The 22,138-nt window shown below is 42.2% G+C and overlaps 1 protein-coding gene across 7 annotated transcripts in view; it reads left to right on the forward strand.

The window, feature by feature from the left end:
• Positions 1-22,138, forward strand: part of CUNH6orf89 (chromosome unknown C6orf89 homolog) — a 41,003-nt gene that overhangs the window by 11,340 nt on the left and 7,525 nt on the right. For 3 of the 7 annotated variants that reach the window (XM_040473358.1, XM_040473361.1, XM_040473357.1), the window contains 5 exons: positions 272-355; positions 5,090-5,297; positions 5,990-6,203; positions 20,595-20,749; positions 20,876-21,015. In XM_040473358.1, coding sequence (XP_040329292.1) covers positions 272-355; positions 5,090-5,297; positions 5,990-6,203; positions 20,595-20,749; positions 20,876-21,015 — 801 coding nt within the window. Of the gene's footprint in view, positions 1-271; positions 356-3,847; positions 4,011-5,089; positions 5,298-5,989; positions 6,204-20,594; positions 20,750-20,875; positions 21,016-22,138 lie in introns of those variants that run through there. The other 4 variants (XM_040473359.1, XM_040473360.1, XM_040473362.1 and 1 more) reach the window with 3 other exon arrangements.

Raw genomic sequence — 22,138 nt, forward strand, 5'->3', positions numbered from 1 at the left:
GATGCCAGTAGTGCCCCTCCAGTTTTGACAATCAAAAATGCCTCAGACATTGCCAAATGTCCCCTGGGGAGCAGAATCACCCCTAGTTGAACTGCTGTTCTAGAGCAGTGTCTCCCATTTGGGAGTGTGCCTCTTCTCAACAGGGAAGAGTTTGAATACTTCTGCACCAGGATCCCACTCCCAGAGATTCTGGCAATTCAGGATGTCTAGGGTGGTGCATGATACCTTGATTTTTATAATTCTGCTAGTGACCCTGCCTGTGCCCTTGCAGGTTAAGAGTCAAGCTCACTCTTTGGAACTTCCCTCTGTGGCAAAGCTCATTCCTGCTAGAGTTGGATCTTCTTTCTTTCTGGAGGTAAAGGAATTGCCTTTGCTCAGCTGATTTCAGTCAGTGCCCTCATACTTGATGCTAAGCCATGACTTTGTGTTTGAGGTTTTTTTTGTTTTGTGTGTGTGTGGTGTTTGGTTTTGTTTTGTTTTTTGTTTTTAATACAAATCCTTGTGTTGAAGGCTTTCAAATCTCAGCAAGGGAGCTGCTTTGCTGGTATGAAATCCCAACCCAAAGGGACAAGATTTTTTGTGTGTGCTTAATTGACATCATATCTACTAGATGCCAGTACCCCTCAAATGTGACCATCAAAATGTCTCCAGACTTTCCAAATGTCCCTGTCCAGAATTGCCCCCAGTTGAGGACCACTTGTCTAACGAAAGCCAGAAAGAGGGCTTATTATGAAGATCCCCACGTGCTCTTAGAAACTTTATGAAGTTATTGGTAAAGACCCTTCCAGTAACTTGGGAAATATGTCAAAATCTCAAGGAGAAAGGATGTACAGCTTGCAAAAATATAGTCAGTATCATAATACCATTGTATACTTGAATTACCAAAAAAAAAAAAAAAAAGAAAAGAAAGAAAAAGAAAACCAAAACCAAAAACTGTTGTTTTTGCGATAAAAACTGGGGGTTTAGTGAGGTTTTTATGTGTCCTGAAAGTAGGCAGAGATTTACAAAGGTTGTGAAGTAGTCATCAGAAATGGTGATAGTTGATTCTCTTTTGAACCTCACTTGTACTTCTGTTCCCTTCACGGTTCTCCTAAAGGCCCACCAATATGATCTCTTCTGCCTGAGGGATTACCTACACGTACCCCACCTTCCAACACTTTTCAGAATTTTTTTACTGGAATCCTTTCCAGAATTCTCCCTGCTCTCTTTTCTAGTCCTTTAATGAGTTTTAGTGGATTTTGACTGGATGTCGTTGGGTAATTTATTGTAGTTTTTTTGAACAAACATTATCCTTGCTTGCTTGCTTGGAATATCTTTGTTAATTTCGACAGGAAAAAACGCTATCTCTGGAATCACTAGTCACAAAATCAAGATGTGAAAAATATTGTAATAAGTTATCGCTTTATTCTTTTTCCAGGAATCGTTGTAGTTGATCACTTGTCCAGTTCTCAGCCAGTCATTTGTGATAATCGAGGGGCATGGTGTTGTGGTTTCCAGACTGCCAGCTCAGAATAGGAAAATACTTGGTAAGGGAGGCAGCGTGCATAAAGGTTAAAAGCATCAACTTGGAAGTCAGGCACACTTGACTCCACATCCTGGCAAGTTATGGAACCTTTCTGAGCCTTACTTTCAACATCTGTGAAATGGGGTTAATCACATCTACCTTTTGGCAAAACAAAAAGCAAAGAGACAAACCAAAAAAAAAGACTCTTAACTATAGAGAACAAACTGGTGGTTGCCCAAGGGGAGGTTGGTGGAAGTGGGGGGAATGGGTGAAATAGGTAAAGGGGATTAAGAGTCCACTTACCATGATGAGCACTGGGTAATGTACAGAATTGTTGAATCACTATATTGTATACCTGAAATTAATAGAATACTGTATGTTAACTATACTGGAATTAAAATTAAAAACTTAATAAAAAAAATCACACCTACCTTTTGGGATTGCTGTGATGATTTACTAAGATCACGTTTCTTGTGTGCTTAGCACGGTGCCTGCATTTAGGATGGCGCAACTGGAAGTGGTCATTTAGGAATGTAATTGGACAGAAGTCTTTAGTTCCCAATGAATTGAAGTTTTTCTACTTCCCAAAGCCTTCCAATACCCTTAAAATTTTAGAGCTAGAGGGGACTTCGAAAACCTCTTAGTTCAGTCCCTTTATTTTTTTAGGTGAGGAAATAGACCAAGTGACTTAGCCAAAATCATAAGAGTATAGTTTAATAAATGCCATAGCAGGGGTAAGTTCAAATTCTATAAATATACATTTTACAAGACCAGTGCTCTAACCCCTGAGCTATAGGTCCTATAAGTACACGTTTTAAAAACATCTTTACTGAAATTTAATTTATATGCCATAAAATCCACCTGTTTGAAATGTACAATTCGGGGTTTTTTAGTACGTTCACAAAGTTGTGCAACTATCACCGCAATTTAAGTTTTGAACATTTCTGCCACTCCAGAAAGAAACCCTTGGATCTACCGACAGTCAGTTCCCATTCTTCTCCACTCTGTGTCTGCATAACCACTAATTAATCTACTTCCTGTCTATAGATTGCCTCTATTATTAACTTTTTGCATTCTATTAATACAGTCTTACAACATGTCATCTTTTTTGACTGTCTCCCACTTAGCTTAAGGTTTTCAAGGTTCACCTATGTTGTTGGTATCCATACTTTATTCCTTTTTATTCAATCATATTCTATTGTATGGATATACTACATTTTATCCATCCATTTAGTAGTTCATGGACATTTGGATCGCTTTATTTTTGAGCTATTATGAATAATGCTTGGATATCCATGCACAAATTTTTGTACAGAAAGTTTTTGAGAAACTGTCCAGCTGTTTTCCAAAGCAGCTGCACCATTTTATATTCCCACCAGCAGTGTATGGGAGTTCCAGATGCTCAATATCTCCCAACTTATTATCTGACTTTTTTTTTAAGTTTATTTATTTATTTTGAGAGTGCAAGAGAGAGCGAGCACGGGAGGGGTAGAGAGAGAGGGAGAGACAGAATCCCAAGCAGGCTCTGCACTGTCAGTGCGTAGCCCGACGTGAGACTAGAACTCTTATCAGAAATAGAGTTTGCGTATATTTTCCCCCATTCTTTGGGTTGTCATTTCACTTTCCTAAAAGTTACCATTTGTAGCACAAAAATTGTTAATTTTTAATGTCCAATTTATTTTTTCTTTTTCTGCTCTTGCTTTTGGCGCCGTATCTCAGAAGCCATTGCCTAATGGAGGGTCATGAAGACTTTTTCCCCTGTGTTTTCTTCCAAGAGTTTATAGTTTTAGCTCTTACGTGTTTGATACATGTTGAGTTAATTTTTGTGTATGGTAGAAGGAAGGGTCCTACTTCATTCTTTTGCATGTGGATATCTAGTTGTCCCAGCACCATTTGTTGAAAATACACATTTTTAAATAGAGTTTACACCATCCTTTTATCTGAACCTTGAAATGAAAGCCTATGTGGCCTAGGAAAAACACAGTCTGAGCAAGAGCAAAGAGTTTGGGGAAGGGATTTAGCCTTTTAGCGTGTGGGGGTTCCTGCCCCTCCCCAACCAATTCCTCAGTCTAGATTACCTGCCTGTTAATTCACCATTGGAAATCCAATACTGTTTTATTTCATTGGTTTGGGTTGAGGCCCTGGTATGAGCATTCATTAAAAATTCTGGTGACTCCAGTGTGGAGGCACACGTAAGAGCTAGTGAACTAAAGGGTTAATAGTCCTACCAAGGACCAAACCGTCAGTATCAGGAGGTGCTGCTGGAAGGGGAGATGGGCTGAGGTGCTTGCTTTTCTCCACGCAGCTGCAGGAGCTGCAAGACCATTGTCCTTGGCTCTACAGGTGGCAGCATCTCCTTACTGAAAAAATAGAGTTGTTCCACGTCAGTGCTTTCTGGGGTTAGAAGCACTTTGGGCGTGACATATATGAACTAAGACGACTTCTACATGTAAGGGAAAAAGAGACCAATAAAAGAGCATAAATCCCAAGCACTGTTTTTCCTTTGGTAAGTGACAGAAGATGTTGTCTTACAACACAAGCATTTTTTAAAAAGAACGATTTGATTGCATGTTACAAGAGAGTATTCTACTCTGCCACTTTAGTTTCTACCTTTTCTTCTGTGGCGGCTGTGAAACAGTTTGGCTTTAAAGTAACTATGAGAACAAATTGAATTTTGAAATTAGTTAAAGATCTTAGGTCTTTCAAGTACATGAAATACAAGTAAAATGCTCTTTATTGTCTAAAACTGTATTTGCAGAAAAGTATGAGGACTCTAGCCTGCAAGGTCTGAGCAGTCCCAGTGCCGTGGTTTTTGTGTTGCCTGAAATTCTTGCTCTGCCAGTAGCAAAACGTGTCAGTACGTTCCCCATAGTAAATCTTGCAGTGCTTAGTTCCTCCTGTGTTGCTAAAAGGTGTATCTAATACAAATGCAAAGAAATAATGGATCAACAACACTCCATATTGCATTTCTTTTTAAGTAAATTACCAGTAGCAGACCTCCTGTGATTGGTTTCAATAATCCTTTCGGTTGGCACTAGTGTTTCAGAGTCCCATTAGGGATTTATTGTGCTGTAGACTAGCGCTCCTCAAAGTGTCTGTGAACCAGTAAACTGTGTTACTAGCCCACAATTAAGGAACACTTAAAAACTATGTAGTACTAACTTGACCTAATCTAGACGTTCGTTATATTCTACAAAAGCATTGGCTTGCAGTGGATTGGGGAAAACAGGAAGCTGGTCCTTCCCCATGAAGCTCTGTTCTAAGTGAAGTAACTTTGAGGGGTGCCTGAGTGGCTCAGCTTTGGTTAAGTGTCTGACTTCAGCTCAGGTCACGATCTCACAGTTTGTGAGTTCGAGCCCCGAGTTGGGCTCTGTGCTGACGGCTCAGAGTCTGGAGCCTGCTTCGGATTCTGTGTCTCCCTCTCTCTCTGCCCCTCACCTGCTTGCTTGCTTGCTCTTTCTCTCTCTCTCTCAAAAATAAATAAAACATTAAAAAATTAAAAAAAAAAATAAAGGAAGTAACTTTGAGGAACAAGGTATTTTAAAGAAACCATCTTTCTTTTTACATTTACTTTCTTTCTCTCAGGGATTTTGTACTGGAAGACATGGATCTTGCTGCCAATGAGCTCAGCATTTATGACAAACTTTCAGAGACTGTTGATTTGGTGAGACAAACAGGCCATCAATGTGGCATGTCAGAGAAGGCAATTGAAAAATTTATCAGACAGCTGCTGGAAAAGAATGAACCTCAGAGGGGACCACCCCAGTATCCTCTCCTTATAGCCGTGTATAAGGTAAAAACGTGTTTTGACTTGGAGATTCCTTAAACAGAGCACAAACTCTTCAACTTTCTCCCCAAATTTTACTGTTGACTGCTTCTACCATCTAACCTTAGTTTTCCTATGAATAAGTTGGCCTTTGCTCTTGTTACCATGAGTTACTAGGAAATTTGACCCATTTTGTTAAATATCCATGATGAAAGCTATATATTTATAATTAAACTGTATTTGTGTATACTTTTTAATGGAGGACATAGCCCCATAGAAGCCTGGTGCTGAGTGGCTCAGTTGGTGGAGCATGCAACTCTTGATCTCCGGGTCGTGAGTTCAGGTCCCACTCTGGGCATAGAGCCTACTTAAAAAAGAAAAAAACAAAAGGAAGAAGAAGGTTGGTGAGCCTTGCAGTTCTCATAGTTCTCAAACTTTAAATGTATTTCATTCAGGAGTGAATGTAGCCAATTTGGCAATAAATTATATTTAAAAAAAATAAAATATAAATAAAATAAATTTAAAAAATGAAACCATAAAAGGTTAAAAAAATGAACATAAATGACTTGTTTATGAAAATGGATTAGTTCCTAAGGCACAGTGAAAATAATGGAAGAGGCTGGGGTTTTTGGTTTGTTTTTTTTTTCTTTTTTTTCTTGGCATTAAAGTATTTTGTTTGCTGGGACAATTATTAATCCTTTTCCTGTCTTTCCTTATAGGTCCTTGTAACCCTGGGATTAATCTTGCTCACTGCCTACTTTGTGATTCAACCTTTCAGCCCATTACCACCTGAACCGGTGCTTTCTGGAGCTCACACCTGGCGCTCACTCATCCATCACATTCGGCTGATGTCCTTGCCCATTACCAAGAAGTATATGCCAGAAAATAAGGGAGTTCCTCTGCATGGGGGTGATGAAGACAGACCCTTTCCAGGTAGAATCCTGCATTTTACTACTTACACGGTGTTCTTGACAGTGTATGGTGGGAAAGGAAATAACATGTACTGACATCTAATGAGAGACACTTTCCCACTTTTGTCTTTAAAAAAATTTTTTTTGTTTTTATTTTTGAAAGAGAATGAGCTTGAGCGGGGGAGGGGGAGAGAGAGAGAGACAGACAGACAGACAGACACAGAAAGACAGAGAATCCAAAGCAGGCTCCAGCTGCTGAACTGTCAGCACAGAGCCCAATGCGGGGCTCGAACTCACAAACTGTGAGATCATGACCTGCACTGAAGTCGGACACTCAGCTGACCTGAGCCACCCAGACACCCCTCAATTTTGTCTTATTTAATTCAGTCCCTGCTAAAACTCTATTTGATAGGGGTTTTTTTGGGTTTTGTTTTTTTGTTTTTGTTTTGTTGTCCCTGTCTTGCAGATTGAGGAACTGAGGCTCAGAGAGATTAAGAAATTTGCCAGACAAACACTCCTGGGGGAACCAAATTCAAACCCCCTGATTCCAAAGCACACATGGTGGGGATGAGTATTTTTGTTTATAAGGAACATTTCAATGTATCTTATTCTACCCTTTTCTCTCCTGTGATCCCTATCCATAATAGATATTTTAATAAATAGCTATTGATTTATTGAAAACATCTGAGTCCAGCTTGCTTTTAACCAGATCCTCGAATAGTCCTTAGCCTGTTGGGCTGGGTTTTTGTCCCACTTTGTCTTACTCTTTCAGTATAGTGTTTCCTCTGCCTCACAGTATGCTTAGTGCTCCTAAGTGGGCAGTTTTGCCAGTAAGTTGAATTTAAGAAACATTTAAATTTAGTAACAGTGTATCAGTGGGAGCACAGGAATTTCTGGTCTGACATACCAATTGAGGAGTTTCCTTTTGCGAAGAATGTAACGTGTGATAAGACTTGAAATTTACCTTTTTTTTTTAATGTTTATTTTTGAGAGACAGAGTACGAGTGGGGGAGGGGCAGAGAGAGAGGGAGACACAGAATCTGAAGCAGGCTCCAGGCTCCGAGCTGTCAGCACAGAGCCCAATGCAGGACTTGAATCCATGAACCTCGAGATCATGACCTGAGCTGAAGTTGGACGTTTAACTGACTGAGCCACCCAGGTGCCCCTGAAATTTGCTTTTTGAGAAAGAACAGAGGGCATTTTATTTTATTTTATTTTTTAAAGTTTATTTATTTTGAGAGAGACCTTGAGCTGAGGAGATGTAGAGAGAGGGGGAGAGAAAGAATCCCAAGCAGGCTCTACGCTGTGAGTGCGGAGCCTGATGTGGGGCTCAAACTCATGAACTGTGAGATTATGACCTGAGCCAAAGTCAAGAGTCAGGTGCTTAACCAGCTGAGCCACCCAGGTGCCCTGGATTTTATTATTTTGGTGGTATTCATCTTATTTGCCCAGATAAAGGAATATGGAAATTAATTTCACAAGTGTATTATGGGAGTTTTTGTGTAACTGTTCTGAAACCTTTAGATTCCAACATAACTGGAATCTAAACTGTTTAGGAAGCATGCTTTCTCCTCAGTGTTGTGTTCAGAAAAAATTTCCTAGTGGAAGCTACACTTTATAATGTTACTCTTTTCTCTTTTTTAACTTTTTTTTTTTTTTTTTTTTTTTTGAGAGTATGAGAGAGAGCGGGGAAGGGAGCTCAAGCTGGGGACGGATAGAGAGAGAAAATCTTAAGCAGGCTCCAAGCCCAGTGCAAAGCCTGACATGGGGCTTTATCCCTCAACCATGAGATCAGGACCTGAGCCCAAATCAAGAGTCAGGTGCTTAACCAACTGAACCACCCGGCACCTCTATAATGTCACTCTTTAAGCCAAGATCTAATCAGTCATAAAAATCCCTTGTATTGAGTCTCCTTTGAAAGCTATTTTTGTACACTTGAGGAAATTATGGAAAGATTTTCAAAATTATGCTAAAATCAGAGGAAGGGAACATTGTAAAGCAAAAAGCCTTGTGAGGTTTTTTTGGTTTTGTTTTTTTTTTTTTTTTTTTTAGTTAGCTCATATGTATAGAGTTTTTAATTCCAGATATAACTTCCTTGTATTTTTGAAATGTCATCAACAAAGCTTAAAAAAAAAAAAAAAAAAAAAAGTGATGTTTCCAACTTCTCTGTCAGAAAGGTCCAGAACACATGGGGGAAAGACCCAGAGAAACTTGTCAGGCCAGCCTGATGCTGCTTCCTCACACGCATCAACGCATCAGCCTCCTTTCCTGTCTTCCTCTCACTACCTCCCTAAAGGCATCTTCTGCCCTTTGGCACACAGAGATCAAGTCAGCAGTTTTTAGGACCAAATTGATGGCAGTTACTCTGTTTCTCCCTGTCCTGTAAGGGAAATTTCCTTAGGCTATTGAGTTAGGAAGTGACAGTTGATGGACCACTATTGCTCATTCTCTAAATCAGAGTCTTAATAATTCAAGAAACCTTCGTGTCTTGTCAATAAGCCTAACTATTGGGTTCACTCCAAATGAGTATTTTGCCTTGCAGGTGGAAACTGAATTCTTGGAGCTCAGTTGTAAAGAGAGAGCATTGGAAGGGTGTGGTTTTTAGCTCTTTAATGTTGTTGACTATTAAAGTGCTGCTTTTACTTACCAGTGTGGATATTGATGCACCATATATTCTTGTGTGTGATCATTCTGGGAAGCTGTGGGCATGTACAACTAATAGCATTTTGCATAGCATTTGGAAGGAAACTGAAGAATACATAATAATATAAGGGATAAATAGAAACCTATGGAGGAGAATTAGGTACAAGAAATAGGAACTGCTGGGCCTGTAAGAGGGCTAGAAAAGGAAAAAAAAAAATAAATTATCCTTCCTGATATCATGGTACCAATGAACCACTGCCTTTTAGTTAGAATTACTTAGCAGTACCTTTGAAGTAAATGTAGAGGGAACATGGCCTGGCAGATTCAGCTCCCTAAAGGAAAGCCCTCAAGCATATTGTTTCCTAAGGGCTGGCCTGTCAAAGGCCCCTGGATCTTCTGACACTCCTTGCAGTGGCGCCTTGGGAATGACCGAGGGCACTGGGAGCAATGGTGAATACCTGACCTCTGGTAGTTTCTCCTCTTGACTCCACCCAGGGAATAAGAGGCAGCAGAGGTGGGGTTCTTTTTCTAGGTTTCAGCCTTGGGTAGGAAACCCTGCTCCTGAATTCTCTTGATGAGAATTCTCTTGATGAGATGATATATTCTCTTGATGAGAATTCTTCTTGATGAGAAGAATGGAGGGACTCCATAGTGACTCACGTCAGCATCCCACTCTGCAGCAGAAAATAAATAAGCTGACACTTATTTAGTACTTACCAGATGCCAGGCCCCGCTGTAAGGGCTTTCCATATATTGCTTCATTTAATCTTTACATTATCCCTGTGAGGGAAGTTCTGGTTGTATGCCCGTTTTAAGGATGGAGACACCAAGGGCCAGTGACATTATGTCACTTGCCCGAGGTCCTAAGGCTACTAAGTCATGGAACCATGATTCAGACCCATCCTATCCTCGCAGTCTGAGCTCTTAGCTTCTGCTGTGAGTAGGGTGTCGCTATACACTATACCCACAGAATCTAGCTTTTAGTTTGATTTGGGAGTTCTGTGCTCTCTCTCAGCTCACCAGATGCCTCCTTTCCACTCCCTGGTGCCCAGAACAAGGTTTTTCTGGCTGGCATTGCATGTCCAAAGATAAACCATCCTCTGGGCCTGGCCCTTTAGAATTTTCCTGAACTAGTCTTTTCCTAGGCATTCCGCCCAGCTCATCTTCCCAGTCTACAGCCTTATGGGTAATGTGTGACTTGTTTGACTTAATCCTTTATCTGATTAACCCATAGTTTTCCCTTCACGGTCACATTCTTAGTCCCCCCCAGTCCCGACCTCATATCTTTATGTCCACTTTGATCCTACCAGCCATCCTCTTGGCTTTCATCCTTCCATGGAATCACTGAGTCTTAGAGCTAAAGAGGAACTTTAGCCCTGATCTAATACATAGCCTTGTTTTGTAAAGAGGGAATTGAGGACAGGAAAGGTGAAGTAACTTGTTCACCCAGCTAAAAATGCCTCAGTGGCACTCGAACCTTTATTTCGTAATTCTAGTGTTCCCTCCATCACACCACACTCACTGTCTGCTATCTTTGCCCTCAGCCAAGCCAGGCTCCTGCATGTTAGGCCCAATTTGTTTACTTGGGACATCAGTAATTTTTTTTTAAGGTTTTATTTTTGGGGCACCTGGGTGGCTCAGTCGATCGAGCGTCTGACTTTGGCTTGGTCATGATCTCACGGTTCGTGGGTTCAAGCCCTGCTTCAGGCTGTGTGCTGACAGCTCAGAGCCTGGAGCCTGCTTCTGATTCTGTGTCTCCCTCTCTCTCTGCCCCTCCCCTGCTCACACTCTGTTTCTGTCTCTCGCTCTCAAAACTAAGTAAACATTAAAGAAGAATTTTTTTTGAAAGATCTTATTTTTAAGTAATCTCTACATCCCACACAGGGCTTGAAATCACAACCTTGTGATCAAGAGTCTCATGCTTTATCGACTAAGCCAGCCAGGCGCCCCTAGGCATTTATAATTTTTAATTATGACACCCATTGATGCTGAGGCGGTCTGAGATAGTCTCATATACAATGGAAAAGTGTATCTCTGTATCTGTACCGCGTAATTGGAACTTTACATATCCATGACCTTTCAAGGGAAGGTTGGAGTAGATCCAGCAACATCAAGTGGCTTTAGGAGTAGATCATTCAATGACTTAGAACTGAGGACCAAAGCAGAGTCTAGGCTAGTGCCCAAAGATGAACTGCTTGGACCTCAGAAAATGCCCTACTATTTTATTTGCAAATAAAATTTGAGGTGATGATAACAAATATGTCAAGCACTTACTGTGTAGGAGGCACTGTGCCATGTACTATGTTGTGTATTTTCTCAGTCCTTACAACAATTACAGAGGTAGTTACCATTTTTCTGTCCCTTCCAAAGATGAGGAAACTTCGGGGCGCCTGGGTGGCGCAGTCGGTTAAGCGTCCGACTTCAGCCAGGTCACGATCTCGCGGTCCGGGAGTTCGAGCCCCGTGTCGGGCTCTGGGCTGATGGCTCGGAGCCTGGAGCCTGTTTCCGATTCTGTGTCTCCCTCTCTCTCTGCCCCTCCCCCGTTCAGCTCTGTCTCTCTCTGTCCCCAAAAAAATAAATAAACGTTGAAAAAAAAAAAAAAAAGATGAGGAAACTTGATATGCAAGGGGGTTGACTAACCTAAAGTCTCACGTTTAGAGTCCACTTAAATGTATATATATATATACACACACACACACACACACATATACATACACACGTACATGTATACATACATACATACATATATATATATATATATATATTTTTTTTTAAGTTTATTTGAGAGAGAACACACATGTGTGAGCAGGGGTGGGGCAGAGAGAGAGAATTCCAAGCAGGCTCTGCACTGTCAGCATGGACCCCAGTGCAAGGCTCTATCTCATGAACCACGAGATCATGACTTGAGCTGAAATCAGGAGTCGGACCCTGACAGAGCCACCCAGGTGCCTCTAGAGTCCATTTTTTAAAATAGAAGTATAGGGGTACCTGGGTGGCTCAGTCTGTTAAGCATCTGACTTGAGCTCGGGTCACGGTTTCACGGCTCGGGTTCGAGCCCCACGTCGGGGTCTGTGCTGACAGCTCAGAGCCTGGAGGCTGCTTCAGATTCTGTTTCCCTCTTTCCCTGCCCCTCCCCTGCTCATGCTGTCTGTCTCTCTCTCAAAAAATAAACATGAAAAAAATTTAAAGTTGAAGTATAATTGATCTACAAGGTTACGTTAGTTTCAGGTGTACAACATAGTTATTGGACAAGTCTGCACTTTATGCTGTGCTCACCACAAGTGTAGCTGCCATCTGTCACCACACAAGGCTAATACAGTACAACTGACTGTATCCCCTATGCTTTACCTTTCATCCTCATGACTTACTCATTCCATAACTGGAACCCTGTATCTCAGCCCCCTTCACCCATTTTGCCCATTCCTCTCATCCCCCTTCCTTCTGGCAACCATCAGTTCTCTGTTTTTTTGAGTCTCTTGCTGCCTGTTTTTAAAAAAATATTTTAATGTTTTTTTATTTATTTTTGAGACAGAGAGAGACAGAGCATGAGCAGGGGAGGGGCAGAGAGAGAGCGAGACACAGAGTCTGAAGCAGGGTCCAGGTTCTGAGCCGTCAGCACAGAGCCTGACGTGGGGTTCGAACTCACGAACTGTGAGATCATGACCTGAGCCGAAGTCGGACGCTCAACCGACTGAGCCACCCAGGCGCCCCCCCCTTTTTTTTCTGATTCCACATGTAAATGAAATCATATAGTATTCATCTTTGTCTGTCTGACTTAATTTCACTTAGCCACAGTACCGTCTCGGTCCACCCATGTTGTTACAAATGGCAAGATCTCATTCTTTTTTATAGCTGAGTAATATTCCAGTGTATGTGTGTAATATGTGGGGTTTCACTTCTCTGTCACACTTTTTTAAAATTTAAAATAGCTATTATAAGGAGGTTTTTTTGGAGCAAAGAAATGTTGGACATTAAAAGAAAGTTAGGAAGTTGCCATCCAACTTCCATGGGCCTTTCTGTCTGCTGCTGCAGGAAGAGTGGATAGAAAGAGAGGGAAGGCTGGAAAGAAGGCACATGCAGCAGGTAAGGTGGCCGGAGAAGAGCTCTGTCCTGGAGTGGCCTGGAATGGCCTGCTCTGTGCTGCTGGCTATTTTCCAGGATGGGATTTTGCTCACTTTGTGCTATCATGGTTCCAGCCGATTGTATAGCGAACATTATCAGGTGAAGCCATCCTATCTGGAAAGATAGAGGCCACGTTGGAAGTCTGGGTACTTCTCCTTTTTGGGGCATTTTATGGGAAGGGGAGGAAGCACCCCACCCATACACCCCATACACACCCAGACAGTTCACTGCCTGGCGATTCCCCAGTCCCTTCCCACCAAAATATAAACACTTTCTGTATCCACCTTGGTGATCTCAGGGCTGTAGAGAAATCAAAAGTAGCTCTTCCTTTTGAAGATTGGCTCCCCTAATTCAGATGGATGGCATAAGTTACCCCATTCCAGTGATCCCTTTTCCTCATTACTTCCCCCTCTTCCTTTGCTGGACGCCAGCCTGGCCAGTGTCTCTGCTCCTGTAGAGTACCTCTCCAGAGGCCTGCCTTCTTAAGATGACTGAACCCTCCATTTCATAAGTTTTTGTGGCCTCCAAAGACATTTCTATTTGAAAAATACATAAAACCCATACAAAGACAATAAAAAGGTATACGATTTTTATGCTTAAAAATACACTTTTAATAAAGTAAAATTTCTCTTGATCCCTTTAACTCCTCCACCAAACCAACCCCTGGTAATAATTTGATATACATCCTTCTGAGTTTTTTCATGGCTGTACAGATAGATATACTTTTGGGTACACACGCACACATAGAGAAAGGTCTTATGTAGCTTGCGTAAATACTTCCAGCTACTACCAGAAGTTGGGTGGCTTAAAACAACAGTAAATCTGGGGTGCCTGGATAGCTGAATTGGTTGAGCATCTGGCTCTTGTTTTCTGCTCAGGTCATGATCCCAGGGTTATGGGATCAAGCCCCGTGTTGGGCTCTGTGCTGGGCTTGGAGCCTACTTAGGATTCTCTCTTTCTCCCTCTGCCTCTCTCCCCTAAATCAAGATCTCAGTAAGACTGTACTACCTCTAGGGAAGATTCTTCTTTGCCTGCTTCTGGTGATTGCCAGAAATCCTTGGTATCCCCTGGCCATGATAGCAGAACCCCAGTCTCTGCAGCCATCTTTACATGGCCATCTTTCCTCCATGTCTTTTGTATCCTCTTATCTTCTCGTAAGGATACCATTTAGGTTAGGTTTAAGGCCCACTCTACTTCAGTAGGACTTCATCTTAATTAGTTACATCTGCAAAGATTCTGTTTTCAATTGTGGTCACGTTCTGAGGTTCCAGAAAGACTCGAATTTGAGAGGGACACTATTCAACCCAGTATACACATTTTTCAGGATCTTACACTATTCCATTCTGTGACTATTCCATAATTTAAATTTCTAGTTTTTTGTTTTTTGGGGTTTTTTTGGGTTTTTTTTGCTGTTATAAAATGCACCTGGGACATTCATATATACGTACCTTTAAAAGTTTTTTTAAATAATTTATTTTTGAGAGTGTGCATGCAAATGGGGGAGGGGCAGAGAGTGAGGAGGACAGAGGATCTGAAGCAGGCTCTGTGCTGACAGCAGAGAACCTGATGCAGGGCTCAAACTCACAAACTGAGATCATGACCTGAGCCGAAGTTGGATGCTTAACTGATTGAGCCACCCAGGTGCCCCCATATATACATATACTATTATTCCTGTAAGAGATTCTTAGAAGTAGAATAGCTGGGTTAAAGGGCATTTTCAATTATAATAAATACTACCCAGATTGTCTTCATAAACTTATACCAACTTTCATTAACAGTATATGTTGCTCACCAGGACTGGATATTGTCACTGTTTTGCCAGTTAGAAAACTGAAGAATGGTATCTTATTTTAAGATGTATTTTTTTTTTTACTATTATTGCAGTTGGATATCTTTTCATATGTTTTATAGACCATTCATATTTATTTTTCTGTGAATTTACTGTGAATTGTCCCAACATCATTTATTGTATTCATCCTTTCTTCACTGAATTGAAATTGACCTTTATCACAAATCAAATATTCTCACGTGTGTGTGTGTGTGTGTGTGTCTGTCTGTCTGTGCTGGATTTGTTACTGCATTCTTTATTCTGTGTTATTAAACTTTTTGTCTGTTACTTTATAAGAACATAGTTCTTATTATTTGCAATAGTTATGTTTCATAAAGTCTATGCAAACTTTTTGTTGCTTTATAAGAAGATATAGTCCTTTCTCATTATTTTCTGTAGTTATGTTTTATGAAGTCCCTGCAGACACTGAATTAGTGTTTGCACTAGTTACTAATTAGTAATTACTAATTACTGACCCACTGCCCCTAGGGAAAATCAGAGGTAGGTTCCTGAGAGTCTCTGGGCACATTTTCATCAAGTGATGAATACCTGACTTTGTTTTTTGTATATTTTGTTTAAAGATACCTTATTTAATATATATTGTTGATTCATTAACACTGAATTCACGTCAACAAGCACTATAACTCCTACCTAAACAAAGCTTACCCAACACATGTATTTTCCCTGGAAGGCACATCACAGCCTGCTTGCACTTAGGAGTGCTAGAGAGTACTTTAGCACTGTGCTCCGAGGCCATTTTTTAATTAGTGAACTATTTGTTGAGTTTTGGGTTCATAGCAAAGCTAAGTAGAAAGTGCAGAGAGTTCCCATATACCCCGTCCCCACAAACAGCATCCTTGGGAGCCATTCTGAACTGCAAAACCACAATAAGAATGCGAAAACCGTGGCACCAAGTAGCCAAAAGGACACTCGTTTACAGTTCGAAGGTGAAGCAAAAAGGTAGAGTGTTGTCTCCTTCCACCTCAGCTAGAGTTCGCCCCTCTGCATCACCACAAGAATTGATTGGGGTTACAAATAAATTTCAGAGAGTAAGCAGGTTCACAGATCAGAGTCTGTAAATAATGAGGATTGACGGTACTTTCTGAATTACAGTAGCTTTATAGAATGCTGCTATACGTTTTTATACTTAGTAGCGCAAGTTCCTCATTTTCTTCTTATTCAAGACTTTATTGTCTACAACTCTTACCGTACGATATTAGACGAATAAGCCAGTTGAAAATGGGCAAAAGATTTGAGTAGACATTTCTCCAAAAAAAAGATATGCAGATAATGGGAATGTAAACTAGTGCAGCTGCTTTGGAAAAGTTTGGCAGTTCCTTGGAAAATTCAACACAGAGTTATTAAGTGACCTAGTAATTCCACTCCTAGGTGTGTACACAGAAGAATTGGAAACACATGTCCACACAAAAACTTGTATGCAAATATTCATAGAAGCATTGTCCGTAGTAGCCCCAAAGTAGAAATGTCCAGCAACATATGAATGAATAAGCAAAATGTAGTATATCCACGTAATGGAATATTACCTGACAATAGAAAGGAAAGAACATTTGGTATGCACTGTAACATGGATGAACCCAGAAAACATGCTAAATTAAAGAAGCCAGACAAAAAAGACCCTATATTGTACAATTCCATTTATTTGAGATATCAGGATCTGCAAATGCACGGACACTAAAAGATGAGTAGTTGCCTAGTGCTGGCGGCAGAGGGGTTAGAATGGGAAGTGTCTACTAATAGGCATGGGGTTTCTTTTTAGGGTAATAAAAATGTTTTATAATTAGATAATGGTGATCGTTATTCAACTGTGTGAATATACTAAAAGCCAATGAATTGTACACTTTAAATGAATGAATTTTATGGTCTGGGAATTAAACCTCAATAAAGCTGGTTTTTTTATTTTTTTATTTTTTTAATGTTTATTTATTTCTGAGACAGAGACAGAGCACGAGTGGGGGAGGGGCAGAGAGAGGAGGACACACAGAATCTGAAGCAGGCTCCAGGCTCCGAGCTGTCAGCACAGAGCCCGATGCGGGGCTCGAACTCACAAACTGTGAGATAATGACCTGAGCCAAAGTCGGTTGCTCAACCGACTGAGCCACCCAGGCACCTTTTTTTTTTTATTTTAATGTTTTATCTACATGGAGAAATAAAATAATGCTCTTTCCCTCCAGTCTTGCCCTCTTTATGCCCAGCATGGAGAGAGGCTCGAGCCATCCAGTGACTCATGAGCAGTGAGGGGTGAGGGTCCTCAGGTCCACCATCTGCCTGAGGTGTATCATATGAGGCTCTTAATGTATTCTTTTTTTTTAATTTTTTTTTTAATTTTATTCATTTTTGAGAGACAGAGACAGAGGGTAAGCTGGGGAGGGGCAGAGAGAGAGGTGGACACAGAATCCAAAGCAGGCTCCAGGCTCCGAACTGTCAGCATGGAGCCCGATGCGGGGCCTGAACCCACGGACTGCGAGATCCACCTGAAGTCAGATGCTTAACACAGACTGAGCCATCCAGGCACCCTCTTAATGTATTCTTTAATGGTATCTGTGCCTGTGGGGGGTGTCCTCTATAGATTTTAAGCAGTGACCATACTTTGTAATTCATTTGTATTACCTAGAATGCCTTCTGGCCCTTAAATTATTTCCAGAGTTACTTGGGGCAGGGGATGGATTATTGCCTGTTCTTATACATTTACTCTTGTAGATGAACTTCAGAATGAGATTGTCACAGCCTCACCCTACTCCTACCTTCATCAGAAGCAAACTCTGGTGGGAACCTATCCAAGTTCTACTGAATATACTTTTGGGTAGACTTGGCGTCTTTGTAGTATTTAGCCTTCCTGCCCAAGATCGCGGTATGATATGTTTATTTATTCAGGTCTTATGTTATGCCCTTCTTGTTAAATTTATTGCTGGTTGTGAAAGAGGCCATTTTCCGTTCCAATTTTTAAATGACTGTGGCCAGGAGAGTAAGAAGTAATTGATGTTCCTGTGTCTGGATGTGAATGTCTTATATTCTGCCACCTTATTGAGTCCACTTTTTAGTACCCTATTCTTTCTTTTTCTTTCCTGATTTTCCTTCCCAGGGTTTTCTTCTTCCACCTGCTTCTGAAAGCATCTCTACCTGGACATCCCAAGAATATCTAAAGTTCAGAATAAAACTGAAATTAACTAAGTTACAGTTAAAATAATGTGTCTGTGCTCTTAGGTTCAGAACTGCTCACTGCTAGCTCTTGAGACACCTTTATAAATTGAGAGAAGATGCCCCCTTTCTCCTGACACATGACTCTTATCTCCTGGGGAGATTGCCATACCTAACTGATTCCGTCTGAATATGACGCATGACCGCAGAAAAATGTCATAATGAATCTGCAGGTGTCTGGCGTCTCCTGTGTCCGGGCTCTCTTAGACGAGGTGCATTCAGGCAGTCTTGGCTGCAGAGGCATTCTTGTAGCACTGCTTATATTTTATTTTATTTTTATTTTTATTTTTTATTTTATTTATTTTATCTTATTTTATTTTATTTTTAATAAAAACGTTTATTGAGAGAGACAGAGACCGTGCGAGCAGGTGAGGGACAGAGAGAGAGGGAGACAGAATCCAAAGCAGGCTCCAGGCTCTGAGCTGTCAGCACAGAGCCCGACGCAGGGCTTGAACTCACAAACCGCAAGATCATGACCTGAGCTAAAGTTAGACGCTTAACTGACTGAGCCACCCAGGTGCCCCTTTGCAGTGCTGCTTAGCTCTGTAGATTTTGTCTTTGCTGCCTCAGTTTACCTCATTATATTTCACCTCTCATCACAGGACAAGTTCCGCCACCCCCCCACCGCCAAAAAGACAAAAACAAAGTAAAACCCAGTCGTCCTCTTCCCAGCCTCTCTCTTCCCACTCTAGTCACAATCCAGAATAACCTTCCTGAAGCATCAGGAAACCCCTGCCTGAGGCCTTTGATGGTTCCTTGTTTTGCTCAGAGTCAGATGTGCTTCATGCCCTGGAAGCCCGCATCACGGCCTTCCTCCGCAGCTACTTTTCTCGTTTCCTCCGCCACCCCCTCTGTGCTCTTCCCCAGATGGCAACTCATGGTTAGCGCCTGTCTCCTGTCACTCTCTGTTTGCTCATCTGTAAAGGGAGAAGAGCGCTGCCTCCCCAGTAATTCTACGGCAACAGGTAGATGATACAGCACGCGATGGTGACCAGCACCGGGCCTGGCACTTTCCACTTTCCCCTTCCTTCCCTCTCCCTCGTGAGGATTTTGTAAACTGAAATGCTGTATAATTATAACATGTTTAGATTATTTATGCCTCACTGTATGTCCATTACCCAAAGTTCTTGTATTTAGGCAGGAATTCATATTTGACCTCTAATCAGGAACATTTGAAAATATTCCAGAAGGAAAAATAAGGATAACTTTGCAGCCTCAGTGTGCCACCAAAACAGGTGCCATTGAAGGGTTCCCGGGTGTCCTTGGAGGCCCCTGGCAGGCTTAAGGGTGCAGCATTGTCTCCTGGCTGTGACAGTCTGTCCACAATTAAGGCAGGTGAGGAGGGGAGGTGACAGCCTCCTCAAGGAACACAGGATCTGTCTGCAGGAGATGGAGGGTGTTTGGAGGGTCCTCAGGAGACGTGCTGAGAACAAACACAGTCCTTCCCTGGTGGAGATTTCCTCCGCCCTGCTACTACTGCCTTAAGAAAACATGGAAAAAGCCCTTGCTGCCGGCCACAGCAAATGTTTTCTGGTTAAGAGTCATTTTCCAAGTGTGTTTATTGGTTCAGAGAATCGATTTCATTTCAGCCCCATTTGGTGGTCTGTTTATCTTTTGTTCTAGGCTTTCTCCCGATTCGGTTTCCATTGGGTTTTAATCAGAAACCATCTGGTGAAAGCATTTTGGATCCAAATTAGAGTTTATCATAAGAACAATCTCCAAGAACACAGATGAAACCCAGAGTGGAACAGAACACAAACAAGAAATAATGCAATAACACTATCAACAGAACAGTGTCAGAGGGAGGGAGGAGGAGGAGAGGGAAACTGAGAAGGGATGTGTAGAGAGGGAGTCAACCCTTCAGAGGAGGACCAGCCAGGGATAGGGGGTGGGCAGGCAACTAGCACTCACATCAGGGGCTGGTGGGCCCTTCTTCCCTTGCTGACCAACCTGCAGCCCTTGGAGGGGTAGAAACCATGGTTAGTAGCCCTTACCCACTTCTGAGCCGGGACAGAGCACTGTCTGATGGGCACATGCAACTCACTTCGCTCCAGAGATGGGCCCCTGAAATGTCCCGTCTCCTCTCCATCCCTTCTCTCTGCACCCTTTTCTTGTTCTCCCTTTCCCAGAGTCATCCTGGCCTCCACTTGGAGAAGACACGCAGTGGGGCTCATCACTGATGATGGGACCTTTGCCGGCCCCTCCCCCAAGTGCTGTAGACTTTCAGACGCTTGGGTCACGGGTTAGAAAACAGTGGAAGATTTACCTCTCCAGCCCCACGTCACTGAATATACCAACTGGTCGACGTTGCTGCTTTGACTTAGGAGATACATATACGTGTTAAAAAAATATTTTCTGTAAAGTATAGAAGATTATAAAGAAGAACATAACCTCTCCTTCCTACCCCATCCCCTGTGCCCTCTGCCCCTTCCTCAAAGGCTACCTACTTCATATGTATCTTTTCAGAGGTCACCAGTGCTTATCATTGTTAGCTTTTAAAAATTACTATTATATCTCTCCTTTTTGCTTTCACTGCTGAGGCTACTAGATTTACCCGCTGTGTTCTTCCTGTATCTGCCTTCTCCACTTCCCTTCCTGTCGCAGACTTTGACTCTTGGTGGGCAAACAGTTGTGAGCAGAATGAGTCGGACCCCATCCCTGCCAACTGCAGTGGCTGTGCTCAGAAATTACCCCTCAAGGTGATGCTCCTGGAAGACACCCCAAAGAAATTTGAGAGACTCCATCCTCTGGTGATCAAGGTGAGCAAGGAACGCGCTTCTCCCCCTGACAGATGATCTGTTCGATGCCCAGAAGGCAGCAAGCTCTGTGACATTCCTGATAAGTAATTCTGTGTTATTTTGTCTCGCTCTTGTCCGCCTTGCAAGACGGGCCAGCTCTTGCTGCCAGAGGAGCTTCAGCATTTTTTGTGCCAGTACCCTGAGGTGGCGGAGGGCTTCCCCGAAGGGCTTTTCACCAAGTGGTGGCGCTGCCTTCCTGAGCGGTGGCTCCCATTTCCTTATCCATGGTGAGTGCGGGAAAGGGCACTTAGTCTGTGTGTGGTGGCAAGGGGGCAGACCGAAGGTCCAAACAGTACCCCTGAGACCCTCCCATGCCCCGCACTGTGTGAACACTCTCCAGTACCCTCTTTGAGTCAGACAATACTCAGGAGCTCACTGTTGAAAAACCAGTGATGGGAGATAAAGAGGATGAAGTCGAAGAGGTGCCTTGGAAGGGCTGTCGCCATGAGTGGACACTGACATTGCCTAATAGCATCACAGATTATCTCTGCGCACGTTTTTACGCAGAATGCCTCCTGAGCATCGGAGGGCTAACGAGAAAGCCTGAAGAATGGAAGGGAAGCTTCATTTCCTGGCACCTTGTTTGTGCCAGGCAGTGTGGCATGGTGGTTAGTGCCTGTTGCTCATTGGTGATGCTCATAATAGCTCTAGGAAGTAGGAATTATCATTGTCATTTTCAGATCAGAAAAGTGGGGATCAGAGAGGTTAAGTACCTTGCTTAAGGTCACCCAGGCAGGATTGAAATGCAGGTCTGTCTTCCCATCTCTTCCTGTGTCCTATAGAAGACATGGTCTGTTTTTTGGGGTGAAGGTTTCTGTCTAGAAGAAAAGAAAGCCAGTTTCCATCTAGAACCATTCCAAAAGAGAATTAAAATGGCTTTTTTTGGACCTTTTTGTTAGATAATTTCTCAATGCTTTTGTCTTTCTTAAACCTTTATTTGATTTCTTACTTATGCATTGATTTGCATGATTGAATACTCACTTTAACTAGTCAGGCTTCCCACCGCATGCCACAGCGCCTTAGGTTCATGATTTTTGCCCGTTCCTCCTCCCTTCTGTTCTCCCGCCTGGCCTGTTACTTCAGTCTCTTTTCCAAGATAGAATGAATGGACCGTTTATTTCCTTCCTCTATATGTTGTTTTAGCTGGATTTTATAAACATCCCACCCACACGTACAAATCGTGGCTGTGGAGTTGTGTGTGTGCTTGTGCATGTCACAGTTAATTGATTTGGCATGACTGTTCCTCATGAACCTGATACTTAAGATATTGTCCTGATATTTTTCCCTCGTTACCCACCGCCCACAGTTTTCCCACCGTGCTTAGCTCTGGTAGTCATGGAGATCGAGGCC

Source organism: Herpailurus yagouaroundi, unplaced genomic scaffold, assembly GCF_014898765.1.
Source record: "Herpailurus yagouaroundi ecotype Mexico unplaced genomic scaffold, PumYag 139, whole genome shotgun sequence".
NCBI classification, from domain to species: domain Eukaryota; kingdom Metazoa; phylum Chordata; class Mammalia; order Carnivora; family Felidae; genus Herpailurus; species Herpailurus yagouaroundi.